At 33.5% G+C, this 27218-nt stretch overlaps 1 protein-coding gene across 1 annotated transcript in view; it reads right to left on the reverse strand.

Moving 5' to 3' along the window:
- Positions 1-14994: 14994 nt before the first annotated feature.
- Positions 14995-27218, reverse strand: part of LOC127864483 (leucine-rich repeat neuronal protein 3-like) — a 144951-nt gene continuing 132727 nt past the window's right edge. Inside the window, exons 10-13 of the mRNA XM_052404106.1 lie at positions 26534-26773; positions 16934-17030; positions 16547-16610; positions 14995-15763 (exon numbers count right to left, since the gene is read on the reverse strand). Of these exons, the coding sequence (XP_052260066.1) occupies positions 15695-15763; positions 16547-16610; positions 16934-17030; positions 26534-26773 (470 nt within the window). The 3' untranslated portion in view covers positions 14995-15694. The remainder of the gene's footprint in view (positions 15764-16546; positions 16611-16933; positions 17031-26533; positions 26774-27218) is intronic.

A 27218-nucleotide genomic window follows, 5' to 3' on the forward strand; every position in this document is an offset into this window, starting at 1 on the left:
TCAAGAAAATGTAAAATGGTGCATTAATGTCTTTGTATGAAAACACATAATTTAAAATTACATATTTAAGTTACGTAAAGAAAGTGTTCATTTCATGTAAATATACTGTCGCTGTACAGTAATCTGTACATTACGGATGAAACTGCACATAACTATCATCCAAACATAGTGAAAACGATTTTTTATGAAATCTGTTGTTGTTTTTCATAGCAAGGTGCACAATAAAGTATGCAGCATTGTATTGCTATTGTTTACAAAACAACTCAAGGATATTGAATTAAATATATATACGTACACTGTAAAGAGTACATAAACATTACCGTGTTTTAGAACACGAAATGAAGCACACGACAATCATTATTATACAGGAAAAGTTATTTAGATTCAAAATAAATCTGAATTAGTTAGACTGAATAAAAAAATTAATAATACTAATAATAATATCAAGTATAAAATGTTTTTACATTACAAACCATTCGTTGAACAGGTGTCAATACTATATCCGCTTTCACTCGGTTATAGTTTGGACAGTTTCACTTAAAATAAACCTGTAATGTTATGTAGTTCACTTATACGTTCGCTTTTGGTGTAAATGTTGTAATATGATAGGTAAGGTTTACGTCATTGTGAACGCAGTCTTGCAATATTTCATAGATCTGTCATGCAATGGTTGAATGGGTTTTACGCATTGATTCAAAACCATTTTAGATCCTACTACCTTGTTTACGTAGATAAAAATTAAATACATGTCTGATATTATTTCTTAATTAGCCTGTTCAAAAGGGCGTATTATTGGATCATTTGCGGTCTTAGTCGGGCAGTTCGCGGCGGGCGGCAGCTTCAAGGACAATAATACCCGCTCAATATTATAAACAGTACAATCCCGAAATTTGGTGAAAATGCGTGTGGTAAAAATAAACTAGGCAAGTTAAATAACCAGGCAGATTGCATGAAGGACTCAATAATTATAACATAAAAAGCAGCATACACATTATCCGCTCTCTATTCTAAATAGTTTTATTTTTATCATCTACAAACATTGATACAATTTGTATGAGCATTATATCTTAGCCACATCTGTTTACCAGCCAGATCGCATGATGGACTACTAAAATAGGGTTTTAATTCGCCAAAATAATGTAGCAAGCTTTTTAATAATTGATTTCCGATAAAAAACTCTGTTTGCATGAACGCGTTTTGATGAAACTCTAAATAGCAAGATTGAATAGACTGAATCTGAGGCTCGTCAAGGTCAAGGTCAATGCCATTGAAATGTTATTTACATGCACACCTAGCATTCTCTAGTACTTGGGCCAGTCAACAAAATTGTCAAGGTCACTGTTGCTAGAAATAGAAAGTTTTTGCCTAATAACTTGAGTTTCGATGGAAGTCTCATGACTAAATAGTACATTTGGGTAAGCCTGCATACATAACACTGTCATGTTTCTTATAGTCTGTATGTATTTATGTAACATCATTTCTTCAACATAAAAATATATCCTTCCGATGTCTAAGCATATCTATCGTATTTTTACGATGCTAAGGTGAGCTCACTGGGTTTCGTTGTTAAGGTTATCTGACTTTGTATTAACTTATGCCCAAATGTCTTTCCCACAAATATCATCATATAAGGCATATAAATAAAAACAAAAGCTAATTTAAAATAAATACAAATACTTCCTGAAAGATACTGAACTTCAATATACTATATCTTATTATGTAATCTGAATGCGCAACCTATTGTAGACAGTTTTAGCTTACAAATTTGCTATAAGGCATAACAACTATTATTTAACAAAAATACTTCGAATTTCGTCAAACTATGTTTATAATATGATTTGTTGTTTAATAACGAAAACCTTCTTTTTATATGGAAAATAGAAGAGACGTGTAGAACTGGAATATAACAAACACAGAGTTAAATTAGCTAGTGAGAACAAGGGCATTACTCTGCCTGTATGTTTTCTATAAATCAACTACGAGTATTGTAACCTTGAAAATGTCGATTGTGTATAACTCACACTTTTATGAGATATGAGATATGTATAAACATCTTATAGCTTGCCACTTATCTGTCACAATTAATTTCCCTTTTAAATCACACAAACGCACTATTAACAGTTTTCAGTAAACACTTTATTCATTGAGGAAGTGCGGAAACATTCAACAAACTTTAGACATATTTATCTAAGACACAAGAATTATTAATAAACAAGGCATCACACACAATTTACATAGAACTGCTTAATCACGTTACAATCAAAAAAGATATTATGACAACATTAACATTAACTTATTAAAAGATGATGTTTGCAAAAGTTGTTCAGCTTTTATGTTTAAATAGTCAATTTCAAATTAATGCCCCCTCAAGCGTGGATGACTTGGTCGTTCACATAAATATAGAATCAGTCAGTAAAGTTTTAAATAATGCTAATATTATAGCAATAGCCTGATAACCCCTTTTACTTCAGGAACATGCATACAACCTCCATTAAATCTAACATGTATATACCATTATACTCTTGAGTGATATACTCATTATCTGTATATTTAAATTGGAAGGCGTTAGGCATACACATTTGTCTCAATTTAACTCAAATATGTAACAAAAAATACCATCTGTGAACATTTTATATATATCATGAATTTGCTTTTTACGCGTTTTTGTGTAAGAATAGGATTAAATGTATAACCACAAGCCAGAGTAGTGGATGATACAGAACGTAGTTGACATACTAGGGTTGTTTAAATGTGTTTGTAACTCTCATAACTGTCACTTTTTGCATCATTACAAAAGGTTAACTTATTTTGTTTCCAATCGGAAGACGATTTGGTTGACGAATTTCCTGATCAAGAAACTTAATTAACAAAATAAAAGAAACATTCCGTACTTCTTACAAGTTATCACTCAATTAAAAGACAAATAACCGATCCTGTTTACTGAATGAAGCATAACTGTTTACTATATTCGAATATAACACAATAATATGTACACGTTGATGTGTACACATCATTATACCTTCTAGTATATCCACTTATATTAAAACTGTTATTTCCTGAAAATAAATATTATATACAGTACAAAAATGTGTAGTATACATTTAAAGAAATATAACAATATTTACATATTCGTTCTAATTAAGTTGTGTAACAATCTGTTGATGTGTGGAATAGAAACGAAAGTAAGTACAAATGGGTTGTTACGGGTATTTCACATGATGTTCACATGCTTATGTTGTATCGGCTCTCTTGTAAGTACATATATTAACCTGGTTGCTGCGTCACATGTAAAACCGTATTTGTATTTTTTTACAGTGTACAATTGAAAGGAAAACAAGTAAACGCCCTTTGTAGTAACACTTTTTGTAAAACATATGATCACATATTTTTTTAACATACTTTACCCGACCTTCACGTCAGTTTCATCTCATTTCCGGTAGTTTTACACTGGGAATATTCCCAAAATATTTGGGAAAGGTTTTACTGTACTAAATACTGTTTTATAACTATATTCTTTTTCAATTAGTCAATCATGCATGTTTAACCGTGAATGACAACAAACATGAATGGGGTAAGTTCACCCAAAAATACTTTCTTTAATTGCATGTGTTGCCCTTTGAAAAATGTGAACATGGTCCAAACCATGTAATCATAAACTATACATACATTTTAGCTAGCTGTATCACACGTCTTTAAAATCACTGTATTTGTAATAAATATTGTTTAAATTGCTGTAAGACATTACTCATAAATTTGGTAGGTTAAAACCCTACCATAAAATCGTATGTTAAAACGTACGAACTACATCATCAAAACGAGCAAGTGCATATGATCAAAGTTATTGGGGTTAATAATACAAAGAAACATACATCCAAAGGAATTAATAACACGTTGGGTGTGTATCACCCATAAACAAAGATTAATACTACATATAAAATTCAATTTGCAAATGTATATACGTTGCTTTGTTAACTTGTTGGCAAAAGGTCATATAATTTGTTATCAAATGTATGGATTGTTTATAATAATTTTTTATTTAGACACATGAATCATCGTTGAGCATTTGATTTCTCTGTTGATGAGGAACAACACACATGCACAGAAATTAGTGTCTAAAAAGAAAAATAATAATTATTTAACAGTAATACTCAATTCATTTTAAGAATGTTTAACTACAGGTTGTGATAATGAAGAAGTCTATGGGTGTTGGAGACGCAGGCGTCAACAACACAATCTTCTTCAAAGCGAACACCAACATGTTGCTTGGAGACGCCAAGAAAACGTGCGACGCGCTACTCCAAGTGTAAAGGTCCACTATGGCGTTTAACGATGGTCTTGAAATAGGAATAATTACTTTTCTATTGAACAAGCAAATATTTTTTGTCGATGATGTCGCGATTTGGATAAATTTTGTAATTTGATTTGATATATGTTTTGAACTAAATTTATGTAATAATAAAATACATTTCATTTGAAATGTTTTATATATTCGGAGCATTTATAGAAAGGAAATTTCAGGGTTGTTTTTGAGACAGGACGATGATTTCGGCTGATACATTTTAATGTATATGCCATGAATCAAAGCATATCTTTAAAAAAAATATTTTGTTGTCTTTAAGAGTATATTAATTTAATTTGATAATGTTTGATAAATATATATTAAATACTAGTCAGTTATTAACAAAATGTTAAATCGTATGCCAAATTCGTCTTGCAAATGCTTATTTAATAATTAATCAAGAGTGCCAAACTGACACAAGATACGCCCGTTTGAAGGTTTTGGACAACTTGATAACTTTACCATGACCCATATTTGAATTTGACCTACATATCATCTAGATGACCAAAATTAGTGAAGATTAGATGAAAACTTCTTCAATTAGAGAGCGGACACCATGCTGAATGTTTGAAATGCACTAAGTGACCTCGTGATCTAGTTTTTGACCCGGCATGACCCATATTTAAACTTGACCTAGATATTGTCTAGACACAGCTTCTGACCCAATTTGGTGAAGATCAGATGGAAACTACTTTAATTAGAGAGCGGACACCATGCTAAATGCTTGAAATGCTCGAAGTGACCCTGTGACCTAGTTGTTGACCCTGCATGACCCATATTCGAACTTGACCTAGATATTGTCTAGATACAACTTCTGATCAAGTATGGTGATTATCGGATGAAAACTACTTCTATTACAGAGCGGACACATTGCTAAATGCTTGAAATGCACTAAGTGACCCTGTGACCTAGTTTTTGACCCGGCATGAGTCATATGCGAATTTGACCTACATATTGTCCAGATACAACTTCTGACCAAGTTTTTTGAAGATCAGATAAAAACTTCTTCAATTAGAGAGCGAACACCATGCTAAATGCTTGAAATGCACTAAGTGACCCTGTGACCTATTTTTTTGACCCGGCATAACCCATATTCCAACTTGACCTAGATATTCTCTAGAAAAAACTTCTAACCAAGTTTGGTGAATATCGGATGAAAACTATTTGAATTAGAGAGCGGACACTGCTGTGGACGCCGCCCGCCCGCCATCCCGTCCACCCGCCCGCCGCCAAGGTGAAATTATAATACGTCCCGTTTTTTTAACGGGCGTATAAAAAACTAGGGCCATTACTTTATATTTTAGTAGTGTTTTTTTTAAGGCAACACTTTTGATTGATAATAGGTCAAAATATTATTTGTATAAACAATTATTGGAGAGATTAGGTTATATGCTTGTGATTATGTATACGGGAACTTAGTTGTTTGTTTGATTTTTGTTTCGTCCGGAAGTGGCATGTGTCATAATTTTCCATCAATAATACATTTGTAAATGCCAGCTTATAACAACACACATGTACTTGCATTTGCAGTTAAGAAATAATATATTGGTATAGTTATTGGCTAATGTGTATTTAAAAAAAATGCATGACGTTTCTGAAAAAAAAAGTATCAGGTATAAACATAACCTTTGTGTGTTATTTGGATAGCTAATAATTATGAATTTCTGACAACATATAGGACAATTCAGAAAAAATAAAAGATATAAAGTACACTGTTTTTTACAATGCTGCATACATTTAAAATGCATTAAGCTCATTTAAAAAAGAACATTTTTAGTTTCACTATCATTTACTGTAGTAAAAGTTTGGCTAGACATGTTATGGTAATTCAATATTTCCATTTCGTGCTGTGTTAAAGTATTTATGTAGGCCACACACATGTTCAACGAGACTCAATACACAATTTCAACAGATTTTAAGTAAATATTTAATTGTCTTAGTCTTAACTTCATATATTGGTAACGTTTAAGGGCAAACAATTCAACATTCTTAACCAGATTACATGAAGTGTCAGGTTAAGATGCTATTTAATTGCTTTTTGTTTTATAAATAATATTTCGCCGATAAATAATGACAAACATGTCTCGCCTCGTTGCACTCACACGTCTATATCACTCATTCGTCTCGTCTAACTCAATCCACTCAATCATCAAACTTGTGTTAATCACTAGTCTTGCTTCGTTAAAATTGTCTTGTATCTCATTTCATCTGAGTGGACAAATCGGTTTATTTTGGTTCCCACAAGAACTTTACATTTGAACCAGAGGCAGTGTGTTGCGTTTACCACTCCCATTCGGTACCTGTGTATGCTCCAACTTAACCAGGTCGTGTGAAAATATTATTTATTTTCAGTACTTTGTTTTATATATAACCTTAAATGTTGTGATTGAACTAGCTGTTACGCATCTTACTACGCCAAGCAATGTGCCACTTCTTCAATGTTAATATACAATCCGTCTATGCTGGACAAAGTAACTCGCAAGTAATATCGGTTTATTTCAGAATTTATCACAGACATCGAAATTTTTACCTTGGACCAGGTTCTTTGATGAGACACTTTCTCACCACACCTTTCACTTCAAGTATAAGAACAAGTATAAGAAAAAAAATATACTGAAAATCGTAATTTAATTTGGACAAAGATTTTTTCCGTGAACAGTGACCTTGACCTTGAACTTATGAATTGGGATCCAATTATTGCGTGCTACTCTTTATCTTGAAATAATTGTAATATCTGCTAATCACAATTAATATCGATCGAAATTGAACATATGAAATGATATATTAAAATTTGCCTTAATTGTTGACCTTGAAATTGGGCCTACTGGCCTGGTCATGGCATTGATAAGTCCACCAACCATAATGAAAGTATCTTCTGATAAGTTATTTTTAAAATCCATCGATCATAATCATTGTTAAGCTACAAACAAAGTTATGTCTTATCTTTAATTATCGTTGACCTTGCATTATGGTCTTGATCTTTGACTTAACAGTCTATGTATTGCACACGACATACAGACAAATCATGTTAATCACTTCTATCAAATCGTTTGAAATTCGTCCATGGTATAGCAATACATATTCTGTAGTGCTAAGTGTTAAGGTTGATTTGTTACTTGACCTGGGACCTTGACACGTGAACATGGCATATGTTCGGACGGCTGTATTCTTTCGAGACTCTGTCTGATCATGCTTGTTTGAAAAAAAGAAATTCATGTTGGACAAAGTTATACTTCAAGCACATTGGTAAGGTTGAATGAAATATATTTTACCTTTGATCTTTAAAATGATCAATGCCTTGGACATACAGACCTTAGTCTTACAAGTGTCAATCCGAGGTATCATGCTTATAATGTTTGCAAAGTAAGTGTATCATGTTGAAAATATATTTGCAGGACATTTTTTTTTAAATTAAAGTATTTTTTTCTAGTATGTTACCATTGTCATTAAATATAAAACATGTTATTGGTCGTGACACTCTGGCTAATAAAATCCTAGTACTTCAGCTTAAATATGTTAACAAAATTCATCAATTCCAGACAAAGTAATGATCCGAACAAACTGGTAGGATGAGTATCTTTGTAGTTTAAGTCGAAGCACACAAAACCATTTAAATATTTCTTAAAAAGAACACGACATTCTAGCAATATAAAAGATACGGACGTGAACACTATACATGATGCACCGTAGCTTACACAGACAGATCTACGCCCCGGGAAAACACTCCCTTCTTGTTTTGCTTATTATAGTATTTATACTATATAGCCATTTGTAAATTTGATAACATCTGCCTATCAGTGCATGATAACAAACATTTTCTTGATCTATGCGAGTTGTTAAATGATACTTACGACATGTGACCACACGATTTACATGTATATGTTTGCTTTTGAACAATACAAAACAATCAATTAGTACACCGAAACACGTAATCTACTCGTTCGACGAAAATATAACTGATCTAAATACTTAATGCTCATGATATTGTTTTAGAATAACTATTGTTTACATGTATCATACTATATTAATTATGTCACTTTGTCATATTTTATATTCCATATATGACTTTGAATGATGACTAACGGTATATCTTGCCGTCCTTATTCCCTATAAGTCTGCCGTTTTTCAAAAGTGCATACATACCGAAACAACTACAGACTCACGCGCCTCCTCATACCAGATTGCACAAAATCCGCGTATAACGAGTCCCTCGAATGTTTGCATGCAGCAACTGAGTACTGCCATTATCCACGGAAGTTAATCACGGATGACACCTCTTTTTGGCGATGCAGTAATACATGAGCCAAGTTGGCGCTAAGGACCGGATGTATTGATACTTCTACAGGGTAAGTAGATTTTATAAGTTTTGTCAACAACTTCAAATTATTCTTAAGATCAGGAAATGTATTGCTATTAAGCAAAGTTTAATGTATCCACAAATGAACAGAAACGCCATGTACAGGCTGTGCTATAGTGGAGTTTTAAAAAACAAATTGATATTGTTTTCCTGTATGACCAGACACTTTCCAACATATTGATACCTTTATTACATCAAACGATTACGTTCAACATAGACTAGTATTTACAGGCACAAACATATGTGTCTCTTGCGGATCTAATAGGTAGTTATGTATTTTTCCAAAAGAGATGGAGCAAATGCCAATGAGGTGGCGCTAAGGACAGGGGCTGGAGCCAATGCACGGTATATGAAACACGATTTACATTTGTTATAGTATATTCCTTTTTTATATTTATTATGTTAATATCTAACATTTGTGATCATTACGCACCATCGATATCATAATGTTTCATAGCTGTTATGGAGAGAAACATGTGTGATATAACTTGCACTTACACTATTATACTATAGCATAGCTGTTGTGGGGAGTAACATTTGCGATGTAATTAAATCAGGTTATATTATATTGTAAACTGTTTTGAGGATTGATATTTGAGATGTCAGTAAAGACTGTCGATAGCATATTTTTACATAGCCATTGCGTGAAGAAATAGCTGTAATGCAAGAATATTCTGGGTATATCTGACTGTGAAAAAAATTGGATATTTAATACAACTGTGGTGATGTTGTTTCAGACTGGCGATATCGTAACGTAGCTGTTTAGTAACATTTGTGATTTCAGCATAAACTGGCGATGTAATAATGTAACTTGTGAGAATTAACATTGTGTAATATTAATATAGAATGGCGATATCATATGGAGAAGTTTTTATAAGTAACATTTGTAATGTGAGTATAGACTAACGTAATCATATGGAATCATATGGTTTCACATTGTTTAACAGCTGTTAGGGGAGAAGCATTATTTGTTATGTCAAATTAAATTGGCGATATAATTTTGTTTTCAAACCGCATTGATGTCTAACAAGCGTAATGCCAGTACATATACTATAACGTTATATAGCTGGTGCGAGTATAAACATTTTTGAAGTCAGAATTGACTATTTTATCATATTGCAAACTATCTGTTTTGTATTTTTATATTGGAGCTGTCAGTAAAGGTGTCGATATCAAATTCTTACATTGCTTCTGTGGGTTGTAATATGAATATAGACTGGACAATCTTAATGTAATAAAGCTTTTTGGGTTAATACCATTTTCGTGATGCCAGAACAAATGGCGATATTATGGTGTAACAAAGCTTTGCAGGGTGTAACATTGTTTTGCCGGTAGAGACTCTCAAAATCATATTGTTATTTAGCTCTTTCGGACAGTAGCATATGTGATTACAGCATAGAATAGTAATATCACGTTATGAACTGAATGTTTTTTTTTTGGTTGAGTTACATATGTGACAGCAGTATATATTTGCTTCTGTAAATGTGCTGTGTATGGCGTATTGTAAAGCAAACAACACTCGTGCATATCTTCTTATAGTAAGATCTCGTGTAATTGTAGTGTAACTTATATGATGGTGTGCCCGTATTTATCTGCATGTAGCTGATTTTCATGCAGACTTGCTATCGCATTGTCAACTAACTGCTATGGAGAGTGTCAATGGTGTTGTCGGTATGTATCTGCTGCAACTGACTTTGATTAAGACTTGATATATGATAATTACTTAGCTGGTATGGTATTTACGTTTAGATATATCTCATTTGGACTAAATGTCTTATGGTTACCGAGTTTGTGTTTCATTTGTGCGTGCAGCTTCCTTCATACAATTATTTCCAATTGAAGAAAGATTACATGTACTTTGATCATTTTAACAGAGTTTATTACTCAGCTTATCCGTGTTCTTTAAAAGTGTAATAAAATCAATATGACAAGATTCAGATCGACGTAACATTCAAAGTAGGAACACACAAATGTGACTTAAAAACGTACATGACCCCAAACCTGAAACCAATAATCTTGTGATAACTTACTCCTTCTTAGTTCAGTAAGCTGTTGATTTGGATTATAACAAACCAACAAACACTTTAAGAAAGAGGTTACTTTTATTATACTGTAATATACCGTAGGAAAGAATAATATCCATACATCCACCGTGAGAGAAAAAAAACCAATATCTTATATTCCCGAAACAAATTATCACACTTCTAAGAACCTGTACGACTTTTAAGAAATCATCAATTCAAACAATATACAAACGTCGAAATAATAATAGAACTTTTACGAAATGAATATATAAACATTAAGAAAAATACAAAAAAATGGAAACCAATTAAAAATAAAAATAAAACGGACGATATAAAAAGTTAACATGTGGTTGGGTGTTAACAACAAAAAAGTTCAACAAACACGATGTACGTTGTTTTGTTTCTTTCTCAGAAAGTTATTGTTAATTCAAGTATATGTTCATAATTAAAGACTATTTTAAACTGGCGTTACTAACTTAAGTTTTTAAAATGTATATACTACAGCTAGACGAATTATGTTGGCATAGACGCTTTAAACAAAATATACATAATTATTCCAATATAGACAATAAATACGGGGAAGGGACATAGGCATCTTATACAAAATACTATGTACAATATATACGCAACATTTCATAAAGAAATACGGTTTATTTTTTATCTAACCAATCTGTTACTTAAGTGGTTGAAACGGAGACATAAGAGTCAGCTGGAGTGCAAAAAATCAGCAACTAAAAAAAGAGCCCGCAAATACAAAGGATATGCTTTAACACATAGTAATTGTGCTGTTGTCAAACCGTCAGTTTCGGAACAATGTCTTAAAATAAAAGATTGATTCGTAAAATAAGACGAAAACATTGCATTGTATACATATCTATACTATGTATACGATGAATGATACCATTTCGTATAATATATGTAATTGTGTAAATCTCTGACATGATTTTCAGTTTGTACTATGATTTGTATAAATTACTAATTAATTGTTAGAATAAAGAAATTTAGTAATCGTGTTACGCAAGTTTATTCCATGCTTAATGAGTTAAGTGAAAAAGACTGAGATTATGATTATATTAAATTTAAGTTCAGTGTAGCTTAACATAAAAATTATATAATTATATTATACAATATGTGTGTGTACACATACAACAGTGCTCATAACCAATAACAGCTATAGTTAACCGCCAGTCGGCATTTTGCAAGTTGACTTGTAAGAAAATAAAGTTAAATACATAATAAATAAAGTTACTGTGTAGAGCAGCTACTTCGACGTGAATCAAAATCTGTCAAAATATGTTTGCGAAGTTCACTTGATACAATTGCCATTTTAAACAATTTAAGATAGCAAAAATTCGACGGGCTTGTAGTTTCTTGGTGGAATCTTTATGTCGAACAATTGCACGCATATTTTGTGTCAACTTTATGACATTGTAAGTAAATCTTCACAAAATAAAACAGATCCTTATTGCAACAATTCGGCTCAATAACATTCTTGCCACAAGCCTGCTATTTTGACTTGTGTTCAATAATATATGTTTTTTAAATATCCATGCAATGAGTTCGTCAAGTGCGCTAACTTTTAAGGAAACTGCTGTTATGTTAGATTAAGCAAACATAATATGGCGACTTATCATCTTTATTGACATAACAAAATAAATAATGTCTCCTTGTTATATTTTTTTAATATAAAACGTGTGAAGTTTAATATTTAATGAAGAAATATCGAAGAACATTATATTATCCAAGAAGACTAACAGTTATCCATTTTAATGTTATCGAGTGTCCGCCATTTTGCATTTTGTGGAATGCAAATTATTGTCAATGGCGATTATAAAATGTTTGCCTTAAGTATATCACATTTTGAGTTAAGCTATTTTCTAATTTAAGCACAAAATATGCCACGCAATAATACTCCCTTAGAATTTGACTCGAGAGAAGTTTTATGTAGTTTCACAAAGATATCAAGAAGTAATTCGAATAATCAGCTTTTATCAAATATATACATGTAGATATAATGAAACTTAAGAATCATAAACAGGATATAAATCCGTGTCCGCTAGTTCTTAATTAAAGACATATGATCAATTGGCTATGCTTTACAAGAAAATACATATAATACATCATTAAGCACAAAACATGATTGACACTTGATATACCGAACAACATTAAGCAAAAACATGATTGAAACTGGATAAACGCAATGGAATGACCATTGTAACCATTTGTTGTTTAAACCGGTTCATCAATAGCTGAACAAAACACTTAGTCCATACGTACTCAAGCACGATAATAGTGTAAACAAACAATAACATTTACCTCATAGCATCGTGATTAAAAATGAAAACAAATAAAAGCATATAATTAGATTTTTAAATTAAATCACTTAATAATGTTAAGATGCACCAAAGTAAAATACATGAAACATTTTGAGGCGTAATATATACCACTCACTCATGTATATTCAAACAAAACACCGTTATAGTCAAGAAACATAAATACTCAAAACCAACCAAAATGTCGTAAAATATTTCATAGAATAGAGTTAACCTATAACAATTAAGTATTTCTTATAGCAATATCCGAAATTTTAGCGATATATGTGGTCTCGTAACATAGATCTAACGAGATACAAAATTCCCGTTTTTATTTTTTGTGTGATAATATATTTCATGTGAATTTCCCGCGACGATATACGAATATTTACCAGCGAACACGGCTTTGGGCAGTTCGTGAGAATCACGTCATGGCTTCTAAAATAGAAGTGATTCACAAAATCGAATTATATATATTTACGCCACAAACACTTCGACGTTAAATTGGATATTGTTCACATTATGAAATCGTTGATACAATTAAAGGGCAACATTATTCTTAGTGGTTGCGGACGAAGCGTGTTCAAATAACAGAAAGTTTTTTTTCTCATTTATATTTTGACGTGCTAGCACCAAACGAACACTTTTATTATACCGTCACTTGCTTTTAACTTAAAAATCACAAACGGTAATGATTAACTTTAACTCTTAATTCGGCTACGCACAAATTAAGGTGAACAGAACTCTTACACATAAAAGAGCTGATCCCATAAAAGGTACGCATTTCACGAGTAGAGTTTGCATAAATATTTAGAATAGGCGTTTTCTCACTCTGGGTGTTCGAAATGGCGACACAAAATGATACACTGCTTCAATGACACTACGCATGTTTTCAAACAAAACGCCCTCACCCTTTTTATCGCCAATGTTCGAATTTGAATTTGACAGTGCGTGTTTATTTCTAGTAAGTTGAGTTTTATGAAAATATGAGACTAACTATTATATACAACTTTAAGTATGGTATTTTAATTTTGATTTTTACTAGGCTTGAAATTGGATCGTTAGATTATTCAAAATAAGAAAGTCGATCATCCCAATGCTTTTTTAGCTGTATTCCCTTAAATAAAATAATTGGTATTAGTATTGAGTATATAGATTTATTTTAATGTCAAACCCCTAAAGACGCGAAAGATAAACATACGTATATGCTACAAAGTCATGTAAGGTAAACAAGTAACTTCTTCAACATTTATAATCAGTAAATGAACTGCACTATAAGTGTATTTGTTGTTCCTAGTATAATTAATACCTTTTCCCTAAGAACAAAACATTATAGATTTAATGTATGTGAAATCAAAATATCAAAATGTATGTGAACAATATCTTTTACTTTTAAGACCGGAAATAAAAAAATCGATATACAGTTGCACCATTTACGAAATATATGTTCAGAGATCTTAGAAAAACTAGCTTCGAGATTTATGCGCACGATTTACAGTTTTTTTTTAAGGAAACAATATAACAGAGAAATGTGTGCGTTCAATGTATGTAACTATACTGTCCATTAATGAAAGATATATATAACATTGTCATGATATATATCAATTATAGATTTAAAGAATATATTATGTCGAAGTACAGAAACATGATATCACATTTATCTTTTCGGACAATACACGTACATAAATATTAACACTTCTAAAATAGCGGAACGCATTCATCCAATGTATATAACAAACAAGAATAATCCATGTTATGTTACACTGGTAGTTTCATTGAAATAAGTATACTTGATATGATATGTGATTTCAGAGTGAATTAACAAGGGTGAAACTAGTTTGTAACGCCATATTATTGTGTGTTTTGTCCAACACTTAGAACACTCCACACTACGAATATTAAGCCAACAGTCTGTTAACCTGATATTTCCGTAATGCAAATACAAACAAAAACGGTTATAAATTATACATTATTCAGTAAAGTAGTGCGTTAAATTCGCATTATTTCAAAAGAAGAAATTCACCAAGTCAAAATGTGACGGCTGTAAGTTGAACGCATCGTTATAGTTTTGAGTATTTTGTCGCATGGCATTGCGATACACGTAAGAAATACATCAATATACATGCACATTGTACAGCGTCATTGTAAACATAATATCATAAACATGATATAAACAGAACTCACATCATGAAAGAAAGCGTAAACGAAATAAGTTTAATTCACACACACACAATTAGTCGCAAACATCTACAAACAGATTCCTGTTTAAGAGAATACAATTAATCTAAACATGTTTTTCACAAATAAATTTTAATTTGGTATTGTTATTGTTATACATAATGTATATATATATACGAATGTAACTAAGTAACATTGTTTTTTATCTTTTATAAACTATTCCTCCCCACTTTACAAGGTTGCATAATTGTGGATAGAAAAATATGATGTCATTTCTGTTTAGTGCGAAGGGACAATCGCTTGTCTTATTTTAAGCGAGGCATGTAAACCCATTGAAAGCTCTGTTGGAACTGGTGTCATGTTACAAGTGACACTCGTTTAACGTAACGGCTAGTCATTTGGTTTCAATGGTATTGGTATTCCTCTTGAAAGCTGTGCAGTCATTGCTTTTAATTACCATTGATCGTGCTACTAGTGGCCTCCTTTATTGCGGGACGTTAGATTGAAGGCTGCCCATCTGAATACTCTCTGTCCGTGCTTGATTTCCTCTTCCCTGCATAATAAGGTAAGTGTGATCTTACTCATGTTCATTACGATGCCATATTATATGAATATAGAAGACATTTATCGTTTCGTGTGTGCGCAATTCTTTAAAATATCATCTTGTATGAATCATTATCAAATTAAATATTATATAATTAGGATATTCACAACCTTGGTATTGATTGCAATCATTTTAATAGCGTCTGTTTAACAATTTGAATACTATCAGTTGGCGATGATCATTGAATACCACATTGACGTCATTTTACAGTTTTATCGAGGAATCGTCTGCAGTCCTGTTTTTTATATACTCAACCGTGCGAAACAAATCAATTTACATCTTGCTTATTCTAATATGTGCATATTAAAGTTTTCAGACAGAATCAGTCGATTATGTTTAGTTGCCATTACAGTAACACATTATTTGGTTTACATGGTGGTTTGGGCAAACACTGATCATTTGATCGTTTCAGAATAAAGATTTTGGAATTGGAATTAACACAATCATTTTTTTCTGATTTTTTTGCTCACTTCCTCGTTGCGTGCTAGCTAATCGCTTATATTTTTAACATACCTTTTATTTGATCAATCACCTAGAAAAAAGGTCGGCAGGCAACGAGGGAGTGAGCAAAAGATTAAGAAAAAAAGTCGATCACTTTACCAATATTCGTCTTTCCCAAATATATTTTTGTTTTAAAAATTGTACGTGTGTGTTATATCATCAATATAACGGATCGTCTAGAGCAAAAAAAATAATTAGTAATTTTGTTTGTATCAATGGGTTGCAACGTACTGCATCTATCGGAGTTAGTGCGGGGTCTGCCATCGGAGAGCTGGGGGTGTTATGCCTCCTTCGTCTTTTTTAACAAAGGTTCAATGTAAATTTAAGAATTATAAATACAAATAAATACATTAATACATCAATAAATAAATACATTTAAAAAATTGTATTAAGTACTTAAACATACATCATGCATGTTTTGTCGCATTGGATGTATTAAGTGAAATCGTATACAGTAAACCATTTACGTTTCATTCAGTATATTTTATTTCACATTGAATATATATATATATATATATATATATATATATATATATATATATATATATATATATATATATATATATATATATATATATATATATATATATAATATTGACAAGTAACATTTAAGCTTACTTCTGTCTTATGAAGATCATAACTGCTGCTGTGACAACTAACACAACGGCACCGAGCCCAATTCCGATGTACACATGCGCTTGGGATGTTGACGCCTCTGCATTGTTATTGAAACAAAAATCAAAATATGAAAAATAAAAAAGGAGCCTTTTAACAGTTCATATTGCTGCAAATATAAACCAATGTATATTAGTCATGAATAGTGCCTGTCTACGGCACCCTTGTTGTGCTTCTCATTTTTTCAAAAAATTAAAAATAATTAAATGTGTAACAAGCGGACAGAGGGTCAAATGTGATGAAGGCAGTTGAATTTGAAGTAACCGATCCCGTACTGGACAGTTTAATGGCATACCGTCGATTTTATAAAGGAATCTCAACGCCGCATGGTTGTGTGTTTTTGTAATTAACAATATGTTGGTCACATTAAATGGTTTCATTTTGAGATCGTGGGGGATATTACATATATGTAAGAATATTGGTTTTAAACCCCGTGGCTGAAGTGTTTAGTGAGTAAATACAAATATTGATTTTGACTATATTTATCTGCTGCTGGAAAAGCACGAAAGTAACAACATAGCAAAACGATTAAAATCCAATCCTTGTAATGGGCTTTCAACTTTGTATATATGTTTACAAACGTCGTTAGGGGAAAACCGCTTTATGTACGATCGTATTGAACATTCCCGGGTTTTGTGTGAATACGGCAGCGAAATATTTTTTAATCTGGTCAAATATTAATCGACCGGCCATATGGTCGTACTTGTGAACGGATTTGCATCCTTCTTCTTTGGTAATAATAGCCGATTATTTAAAAGAATTATTAAATTACCGAATTATCCTAACATTGTTTTAAAATAATGACGTTTTGCTGCATACTGTGATTACTACACGACGATCAATCAACGTACGTCGCTATTAAGATGCGAATCAATTTTTATTCCGGCCAAAAAATAACGAATTCGCATAGGCACGAACACACAACCTTACATATCCATACGAATTTGTTATCTTAAAGCGTTTTGTACAATTTGATACAAAGTCAATAAACAACGATAATTTAGTCTAAAAAAGTCGATAGTACAGAGCATTAATCTTGTGCGACGGACATGGTTCAATGAACTACTCGTTCACTCGTTCATTTTAATGCAATCGCTAGGATCATACATTTATATCATACTTATAACGACACAATGTGGTAGACGTTTTCTTTTTTAGATGGAACTAGACTGAGCGTAATGACCTAATCCGGGACATTTATATATTCACCAGGCCATAGATTGCCGGCATACGTTCCCAAATCGAACACTTCGACAAAATATAGTTTAATCTTGTTTACAGCGGATTGTCACAATATGACCTTGAACGGATTACACTGATGGTTGTTGCCAATAATTGCACTATTACATGGATACTACAATTTAATTGCTAGAAAAGCGATCGTTTTTTTTTAAAGGCAGTACAAATCGTAAATAAATATTACGTTATTAACCCATGTAGCCATGATTATCGGAACAGATTGTCTTTAGTCCACTTCAAAATAAATAAGTAAGGTATGTTAATGTAAAGACATTTTTTAACGAAAACAATGGGTAAACACATTTTACTTTATACATAGTAATTCTGAAACTCAACATAAACATTCTTATTTACATCCACTATTTTTTATTCTAAACAGGTGCTCAATATTCCATACAATGCATGATTAAACCGCAGTTCATATAAGTATTGAGCATTTATTGACGTTTTTCTCTTTGTTGAAGTACGTATATATACAAAAGGTATACTGTTGCTTTACAAATATTATTGGAAGGTAAACATCAAGCGATGATGAGGTTTACAGCGGTAACCTTTTGTTAGTTCCATGCATTTGAAAACGTTAAATCGATGTCTATAAGTAAAGTATTTCGAAGTATAACTGATCGTCGTTCAAACCGTCTTGAATAATGTCATGAAATAGTCTGTAATCTTAAGTGTAAGTATATTATATTCAACTTTTAGCACTAAATGTACCAATACAATACCACGTTTATTATCGTTAAAGAATCAGAAAACGGACACGAGAGCGTTTCAATAAGCCTTAGGCTTTCGATGAAATCGAGCTAAAATAAATAAAAGCTCTTTTGTTTTTACAATTGCTCATGAAATACAAAACACCAAAAATAACAACCACATTGACTTAAAACCAATTCAAGCGAAACAATTGAGTTATACATAGGTGTGACACAAGGTAAAATAATGTATATATTATTTTATTAAACGATTTCTGCACGGTCTGGACAGACGAGCTTTTTAAAAATATGTTGCGACCCAAATAATTGTATAAATCATTCAAGGTATGTATTGTTGTGAAGTACTTGTATGTTATGGACGACATCTGATTATCACAACGTCTTGCCATTGGTCACATAATATGTAGTCGATGGATACGCTTATTTTACAGGGATCTCAGGAAAAGTATTTAGCTATGAGTTTTATACATTAAAGCATGGTGAAACATGTAGCCATTAACGTATCGCCCTACGGAAACCTGCACTGACATGGATGTGACACCGCATTGGCCTGTCACCGCATAGGCGTGACGTGTTTGTCTATGCGGAAATTGTCAATTTATATACACGACCCCGTCTATGCCATCGAACACTCGCTCCGCATAGACCATTCTAAATTAATGCATTCCAGCCACAAAGTTTAAATCCGATAAAGTTCTGAATGAAATAACAAATGGATGTATACAGATATACATGCATACTCAAGTTTTTTGTGAACATATTTTAATAAAGATTATCATTGTTCAACACATGTTATCCCACTTTTACAGCGAATTCGGTTGATTAAAGCTCCGTTGATTAAATTTCATCTATAATCAACGGCAAGGCTATAATCAATGGCACGAAATGACGTCATCAACTGCCGAACCGGGACTACTTTTTCCCACGCACCTCGTCACCTGTATTTGCCAAGTGAATCAATAATAAAAACACTCAAAAGTTTGTCAATCTTAATGACCTTAAAACAAAGAAAAGTAGCAAAAAAACGTGTTTTTTTTGTAATTTATTTTTATTAAAACCTCTAGTATGAGGTAAATTTAACACTATGCAAATAGGTTCTGTTGTTGTAGCTCCCCTTTGAAGAAGTCAGTTCGAGTTGCTCCCCTTTGACCGTAGAAAACAATCGTCTGGACCAAGAAATCATGTGTTAATTTACAAGCTGTACTCGGATATGTGTCCATCTGATTTTTCTTCAAAGCATCTTTCCAACCTGGCAATACGCACAAATGACACTGCATCCCAGTGGTTCTTGCGTCAACAATTGGGTGTCAACAAGCTAGGTCAGATGCTGAAGGCCATGGCAAAAGACGCCGGCTTTCTCAAGCACAAGAGAATAACGAACCACTCAGTTCGCAAATTCCTGGTCAAAAAACTTCGAAATGCAAACATTCCACCCACTGAAACCATGGCCATAACAGGGCAAAAAATGTCCAGTCCATAACCAATTATTCCAACATATCTGTTGAACAGCAGCAAAAGTGTTCATTCTTGCTCAGTCCAGTAAATGTAACAATCCAACAGATTCCTCTTGTTCACCTTCATGCACCGAAACTATGGCCGAAATGCAGCCTAGACAACCACTGTCTACCGTCGAACAAGTTGATCTTGATGTTCGCCCCACCCAGTCACTTCACCAGCAAATGTCTTTCTCTAATTCGAACAACTTTGCCTCACAATTCTTTGGTGCCACTTTCAACATTCAAAATGTATATAATTAGCTTAAATCCAAGTAATCTGTGTTATTTCGTCACGAAATAACCAATATTATAACAAAGAAGCAACTATTGTGCACCTCGTGATCGACTTGATGGTTTGATATCGAAAGTGAATTGTGTGTGGTGTTAGGCTACGTTGTAAACAAATGTAGTTCCTTGTATATAACAACTTAATGTCATAATGATATCATAAAACTTTAAGATTTGCAATTCAATATGATTAAAATTGTAATTAATAACCCTCGACACTTTGTTACAGAACGATATTCTGATTGAAAAAAAGATTATTTGATCAGCGGTTATTTTTGGAACGCGGAGTAATACACTCGCCTTGGTTACACTACAGTCATTATCAAAGTACGACAAACACTCATGAAAACTTATTTTGTTTAAATAAAAAAAGTTTACTGAATAAAAAAGTGGGATAAATAGAATAATAGGTCAGTGTTGATTATAGATCAGGTTTATCATGCTCGGCACGAAAACGAAAAAGCACTCGCCAAGGCTCGTGCGTTTTGTTTTCTAAGCCTCGCATGATAAACCTGATCTATAATCAACACTAACCTATTATTCTCTATTTATTTCAACGTCAAATATTCGTATGCGTAACTTGAAATAACACTTATTTTTATTAAAACAGCAAAGTGTGGAATATCAATTAAGATTATATGCATAGTCGCGTCAACGTACACAAGTTTAATGATGCAAAAATGAAAAGCTGGAATTCAGATATAAGGAGGATGAAATACAACCGTGCAATATTCGAAAAAAAATGAAGTCCTACTTGTTTTTTCCAGCTCCTTTCCTTTTACGGTGAAATTCACCACTCGATAGTCAAACTTGTGGCTGATATTGATGGAGAAGAGCCTGTCATCCGTGAGGTCCTGGTAGAGATCATACTCGGCCGTATTGTCCGCCATTACAGGTGTTTAACGTCGGGTATGGTGAAGGTCAGCTCCTTGCCCGACAGTGACAGCTTGAAGTACTTGTCATAGCTGGAGGTGGGTGGGAGTGGCTGCTTCTCTGTAAGGTAGTTATATCAGTGAGTAAAATTCAATGAACATAGCGATTTATCAAAAACAATTTATAGATGTATACATGAAGAAATCATCTTTAAGCCACTATATGTAAAAAACCAGAAATTATTCCACTAGATGGTCAGTGACAGCTATAAATACTGATCAAAGATGGAAGTGCTGCTCATCTGAAGGGTAGAAATATTGGTGATTTACATAGATGGAAATTCAGAATCACATTCTTTTCTAAAGAGTAACATTATTGGTTAAGCTACGAAGAACGAAATTTGGAATTATGAAATTATTTTCTCAAGTGAGATATATCATTTAAGTAACAATGAAATTCAGAATCCTACAGTGCTAGTAACACATCATGAAGTGTTTAATCTAGAAGGGCAGAGGGGCATGGCGAATGGCTAAAAAAAGGCATTGCACACGTCGATTCTCTTACAAAAGACACATAAGATTTGTTCAACTTTTTAAAACTTTTAATCACAGCTTAAACTGATCATGGCAGAACTTATTTAAAATTAAACTGTCCGGATGTTTATGTTAAGCGTACGTCGAGTTTTTGCAATGACATCACATTCATATCGAACGCTCTTGTCGTTTTCAAATGAAAAGGTTGCATGAACCAGGGACGTACATGTGTTAGTATACGTCCCTGAATGAACAAAATAACACATGTTTCGTAATGCCTTTACTAAATGCCATGTTTAACAGTAATCATGTCAGTATTCATAAAGTAATGAAGCATTGAACAAAGAAAGTTTCAATCAGCGTTAGATATCCGCGTGTCCCTCGTGACAATGAGAGTTAAACAAACGGCGGTACAAGTATATGCCGGTTTGCCAGTCATGATAGGTAGTCATTACATAATAAAACAAGAGCACCGCCTAGCGGGTGCAGACTGCTCATTTTTTTGTTTTTAAATTGTAAGGACCTATCTCAAAACTTCAATTAACAAGGGACAAAATTGTCACAAAACCAGGTTTTCATTGTGAAAAAAAAATCTGATAAAGGGAGAAAACTCAAACTGAACTTTTGAAATGACCAAAAAAAATTAACCCCCTTTGTAAGTTTTTTTTTTTTTAAATGTATTTTTAGTCGTGGCGACCTTGACATTGGAGATATTGACGTGATTCTTTCGTGGGACACACCGTCCCATGATGATGAACAAATGTGCCAAATGATTTTAAAATCTCACAATGAATGACATAGTTATGGCCAGGACAAGCTCATTTATGGCCATTTTTGACCTTTGAACTCAAAGTGTGACCTTGACCTTGGAGATATCGACGTAATTATTTCGCGCGACACACCGTCCAATGATGGTGAACAAATGTGCCAAATGATTTTAAAATCTGACGATGAACGACATAGTTATGGCTCGGACAAGCTCATTTATGGCCATTTTTGACCTTTGAACTCAAAGTGTGACCTTGTCCTTGGAGATATCGACGTAATTATTTCGCGCGACACACCGTCCAATGATGGTGAACAAATGTGCCAAATGATTTTAAAATCTGACAATGAACGACATAGTTATGGCCCGGACAAGCTTATTCCGCCAGCCCGCCAGCCCGCCAGCCAGCCAGCCCGCCAGCCAGCCAGCCCGCCAGCCAGCCAGCCAGCCAGCCCGCCCGCATTCGCCAATCTAATAACCAGTTTTTTCCTTCGGAAAACCTGGTTAAAAATGAATGAGGTGTGGGAATGGAGAGGGATGTATAGTGTGGGGTGTGGTTATTTATTACATTATCTTCCACAAATAAGAAACACACTAAAAAAATCATCTTTTATGTGGGGGGGTTTCTTGGGTGAAATGGTTAAAATGTCTTTCAAAAATACAATAATGAAAATAGTTTAAAAAAGAAACAGTATTTATGTTGGTGGGTCGAAGTGGTCGGGGGGTTGAGAGGGTGGTATAGTGTGAGGTTATAGTCATTTATTAGATGATCTTTCAAAAATAAGAAAAACATGGGGAAAAAATCATTTTTGGTGTAAGGGATTCTTGCATGGAGCATAGGGGATGGTTTGGGTGGAGTCTATTGTGGTATGTCCGGTTATTGTTGTTTTGTCAAAGTATGAATCAAATCTGATCATAAATAAAGAAGGTATGGCAATTTTAGCAAAATTTAATAAATTGACCATGAGAGTCAAGGTCATTTAAAGGTCAAGGTGAAATTCAACTTTTCAGGTACAGTACCCCCATGGAAGTATGAAAGTAGTTAAAGTTTGAAAGCGATAGCCTTGATACTTTAGAGGTAGAGGATCTAACAAAAATATATTTAAAGTTACTTAGTAAAAAAAGGGTCATAATTCCGTTGAAATGACAACTTTACTTTGCCTGCCCAGTCCCCTCATAACAGTTAGTAAGAGTACTAAGTTTGAATGCAGTAGCATGGATACTTCATGAGAAAAATGCACCTAAACACAAAGCTTAACATGACGCCGAGCAGACGCAGATGTAGACGCCTTCGCCGACGCAGACGCCGACGTTCATGTGATGACATTAGCTCATTTTTTTCCAAAAAATAGATGAGCTAAAATTGCTAAACATGTAAATAAGAGTTCTTTAAAATTTGCGTGGGTTTGACTTGTTTAATACAGTATTCGAAACTCGGCTAAACTCTAAGTAATTACAATCTATGCCGTTACGACCTTGCGTCTTACGAATATTCTGATATAAACAAAAAGATGTCGGATCATTTTAGTTTGAATAACACTACGTAAAGTCGCAGATAAATCAGATAAATAGTCTGTGCCAAAAATTTGGGTCGTCGAAGTTTGTCGTTAAGAAACGTGAGTGACTATCATTAATTCGTTGACACAAAACCCACGCCGTTTTATTAAGAACAAACTGCTTTTTCTGATTGGTTTCTATTGATAAGGCCGCTTAGCCAATCAGAATGACAGATGCATCACAACAATGCTGTAGGCAGGGTTAACATATCATATTTGGAGCTCATACCAACTCGCGCAACTAAATGCTTCGGGGTGAATATTGATTTTTACAGCACTTTTCGGGTCATAGGCCCTCTTTCATTGCATCATACGCAGTCATGCATTAATATGCATGTTTTCGGGACACCGAGATAACAAACGATTGTAAAATCAGATAAGACTTTAAACATAGGGATCTAGATAAAATGGCACATCGCGCTAATGGGCTTTGCAAGGGGTAGAGTGGCACTCCGAAAACTTAGGCATGGCGGGGCGCCAGTTGATTAGGCCTTGATACAACACTGAAAATGTGTGGGAAATAAAATTATAATTTCCCAATAAATGATGAAGCCCATACATGTTTTGTATAATCATCTTTTATTTCACCTTTAACCTCTAAGCATGACCTTTACCTTTAAGCATTATATATGTTTTTATGTGATCGGCACTTTCCACAGGGTGAAGTCTGTTGCAAGCTATTCAAAATTGTAGATGACAGAAATAACAGTCTAGAAATTTCTGGGATACCGAGTTTGATGATCCTTTACCACTTGGATGCATATTTTGAGGCATGTGTAGTCCCTTAGAAAGTTTAATTTATTGGATTCAAGTTTTAAAGGTTTTGTTTCCAACCATTTAAAACTCATGAGCAGCAAACAGCAGAAAGCCGTAAACGACTTCAAGTTACTCTCAGGCAGTTATAGCTTTATACTAATTGCAAACAGCCATTTTCATTGACCTTCTGAGTGGGAGAGGGTTAATTAATTATTTGCCCCCAAAACCTAAGCATAGACACACATATCATTAATTGTAAGTCAATACTTGCATAAACAAAATTCCCAGTAGTCCGATTTGTGTACACTTTTCAAATGATATTAAGTACATCCTACCATTAAGGATCAGTTAAAAAAACTTTTGTAACAATTGTTTAGGGTTCAAAATGAACGTGTTGTTGACCTGACTACACTGACCTATAATCTGGTCACCGGTCGCCGTGGTAACTGGCAAGTACCAGAACCATTTGTAGCTAATCTGGTGCTGCCAGTCTGGGTCCGTGATGACATCTATGGCAATGAAAATCTTCATGTTGGGCTCAACATCGTATGTGGCATTAGGAGCCGTTAATATCTCAATCGTATCTGCAAGAAGCAGCGAACCAAAAATTAGTAATACATAGGTGTGACACAAGTTAACATTGTGTATATTATTTTATTAAACAATTTCTGGACGGTCTGGGCAGACGAGCTTTTTCAAAAACCTGTTGTGACCCAAATAATTGTATGAATTATTTAAGGTATGTATTGTTGTGAAGTACTTGTATGTTATGGACGACATTTGATTATCACAACGTCTTGCGATTGGTCACATAATATGTAGTCGTTGAAAACGCGTATTTTACAGGGATCTCAGGAAAAGTATTTAGCTATGAGTGTTATACATAAAAGCATGGTGAAACATTTAGCCATTAACGTATCGCCCTACGTTTATATACACGACCCCGTCTATGCCATCGAACACTCGCTTCGCATAGACCATTCTAAATAAATGCAGCCAGCCTGTATAAATCCGATAAAGTTCTGAATGAAATAACAAATGGATGTATACAGTTATACATGCATACTCAATTTCTTTGTAAAAATATTTAAATAAACGTAATCATTGTTCAACACATGTTATTTCAACGTCAAATATTCGTATGCGTACCTTGAAATAACACTCATTTGTATTAAAACAGCAAAGTGTGGAATATCAATTAAGATAATATTCACAGTCGCGTCAATTTACACAAGTTAATTGATGCAAAAAAAAGAAGCTTGAATTCAGATATAAAAAGAAGGAAACACAACCTTGCAATATTCGAAAAAAATGAAGTCCTACTTGTTTTTTCCAGCTCCTTTCCTTTCACAGTGAAGTTCACCACTCGATGGTCAATCTTGTGGCTGATATTGATGGAGAAAAGCCTGTCATCCGTGAGGTCCTGGTAGAGATCATACTCGGCTATACTGTCCGCCATTACAGGTGTTTTCACGTCGGGTATGGTGAAGGTCAGCTCCTTGCCCGACATTGACAGCTTGAAGTACTTGTCATAGCTGGAGGTGGGTGGGAGTGGCTGCTTCTCTGTAAGGTAGTTATATCAGTGAGTAAAAATCAATGAACATAGCGATTTATCAAAAACAATTAACATAAATGTATACATGAAGAAATCATCTTTAAGCCACTATATGTGAACAACCAGAAATTAATCCACTTGATGGTCAGTAACAGCTAGAAATACTGATCAAAGATGGAAGTGCTGCTTCTCTGAAGGGTAGAAATATTGTTGATTTACATAGATGGAAATTCAGAATCACATGCTTTTCTAAAGAGTAACATTATTGGTTAAGCTACAAAGAACGAAATTTGGAATTATGAAATTATTTTCTCAAGTGAGATATATCATTTAAGTAACAATGAAATTCAGAAACCTACAGTGCAGCAACACAACATGGTAGTGTTTAAATTAGAAGGGCAGAGGGGCATGGCGAATGACTTAAAAAGGCATTGCACACGGCGATTCTCTTAT

Source organism: Dreissena polymorpha, chromosome 1 (assembly GCF_020536995.1).
Source record: "Dreissena polymorpha isolate Duluth1 chromosome 1, UMN_Dpol_1.0, whole genome shotgun sequence".
Lineage (NCBI taxonomy): Eukaryota > Metazoa > Mollusca > Bivalvia > Myida > Dreissenidae > Dreissena > Dreissena polymorpha.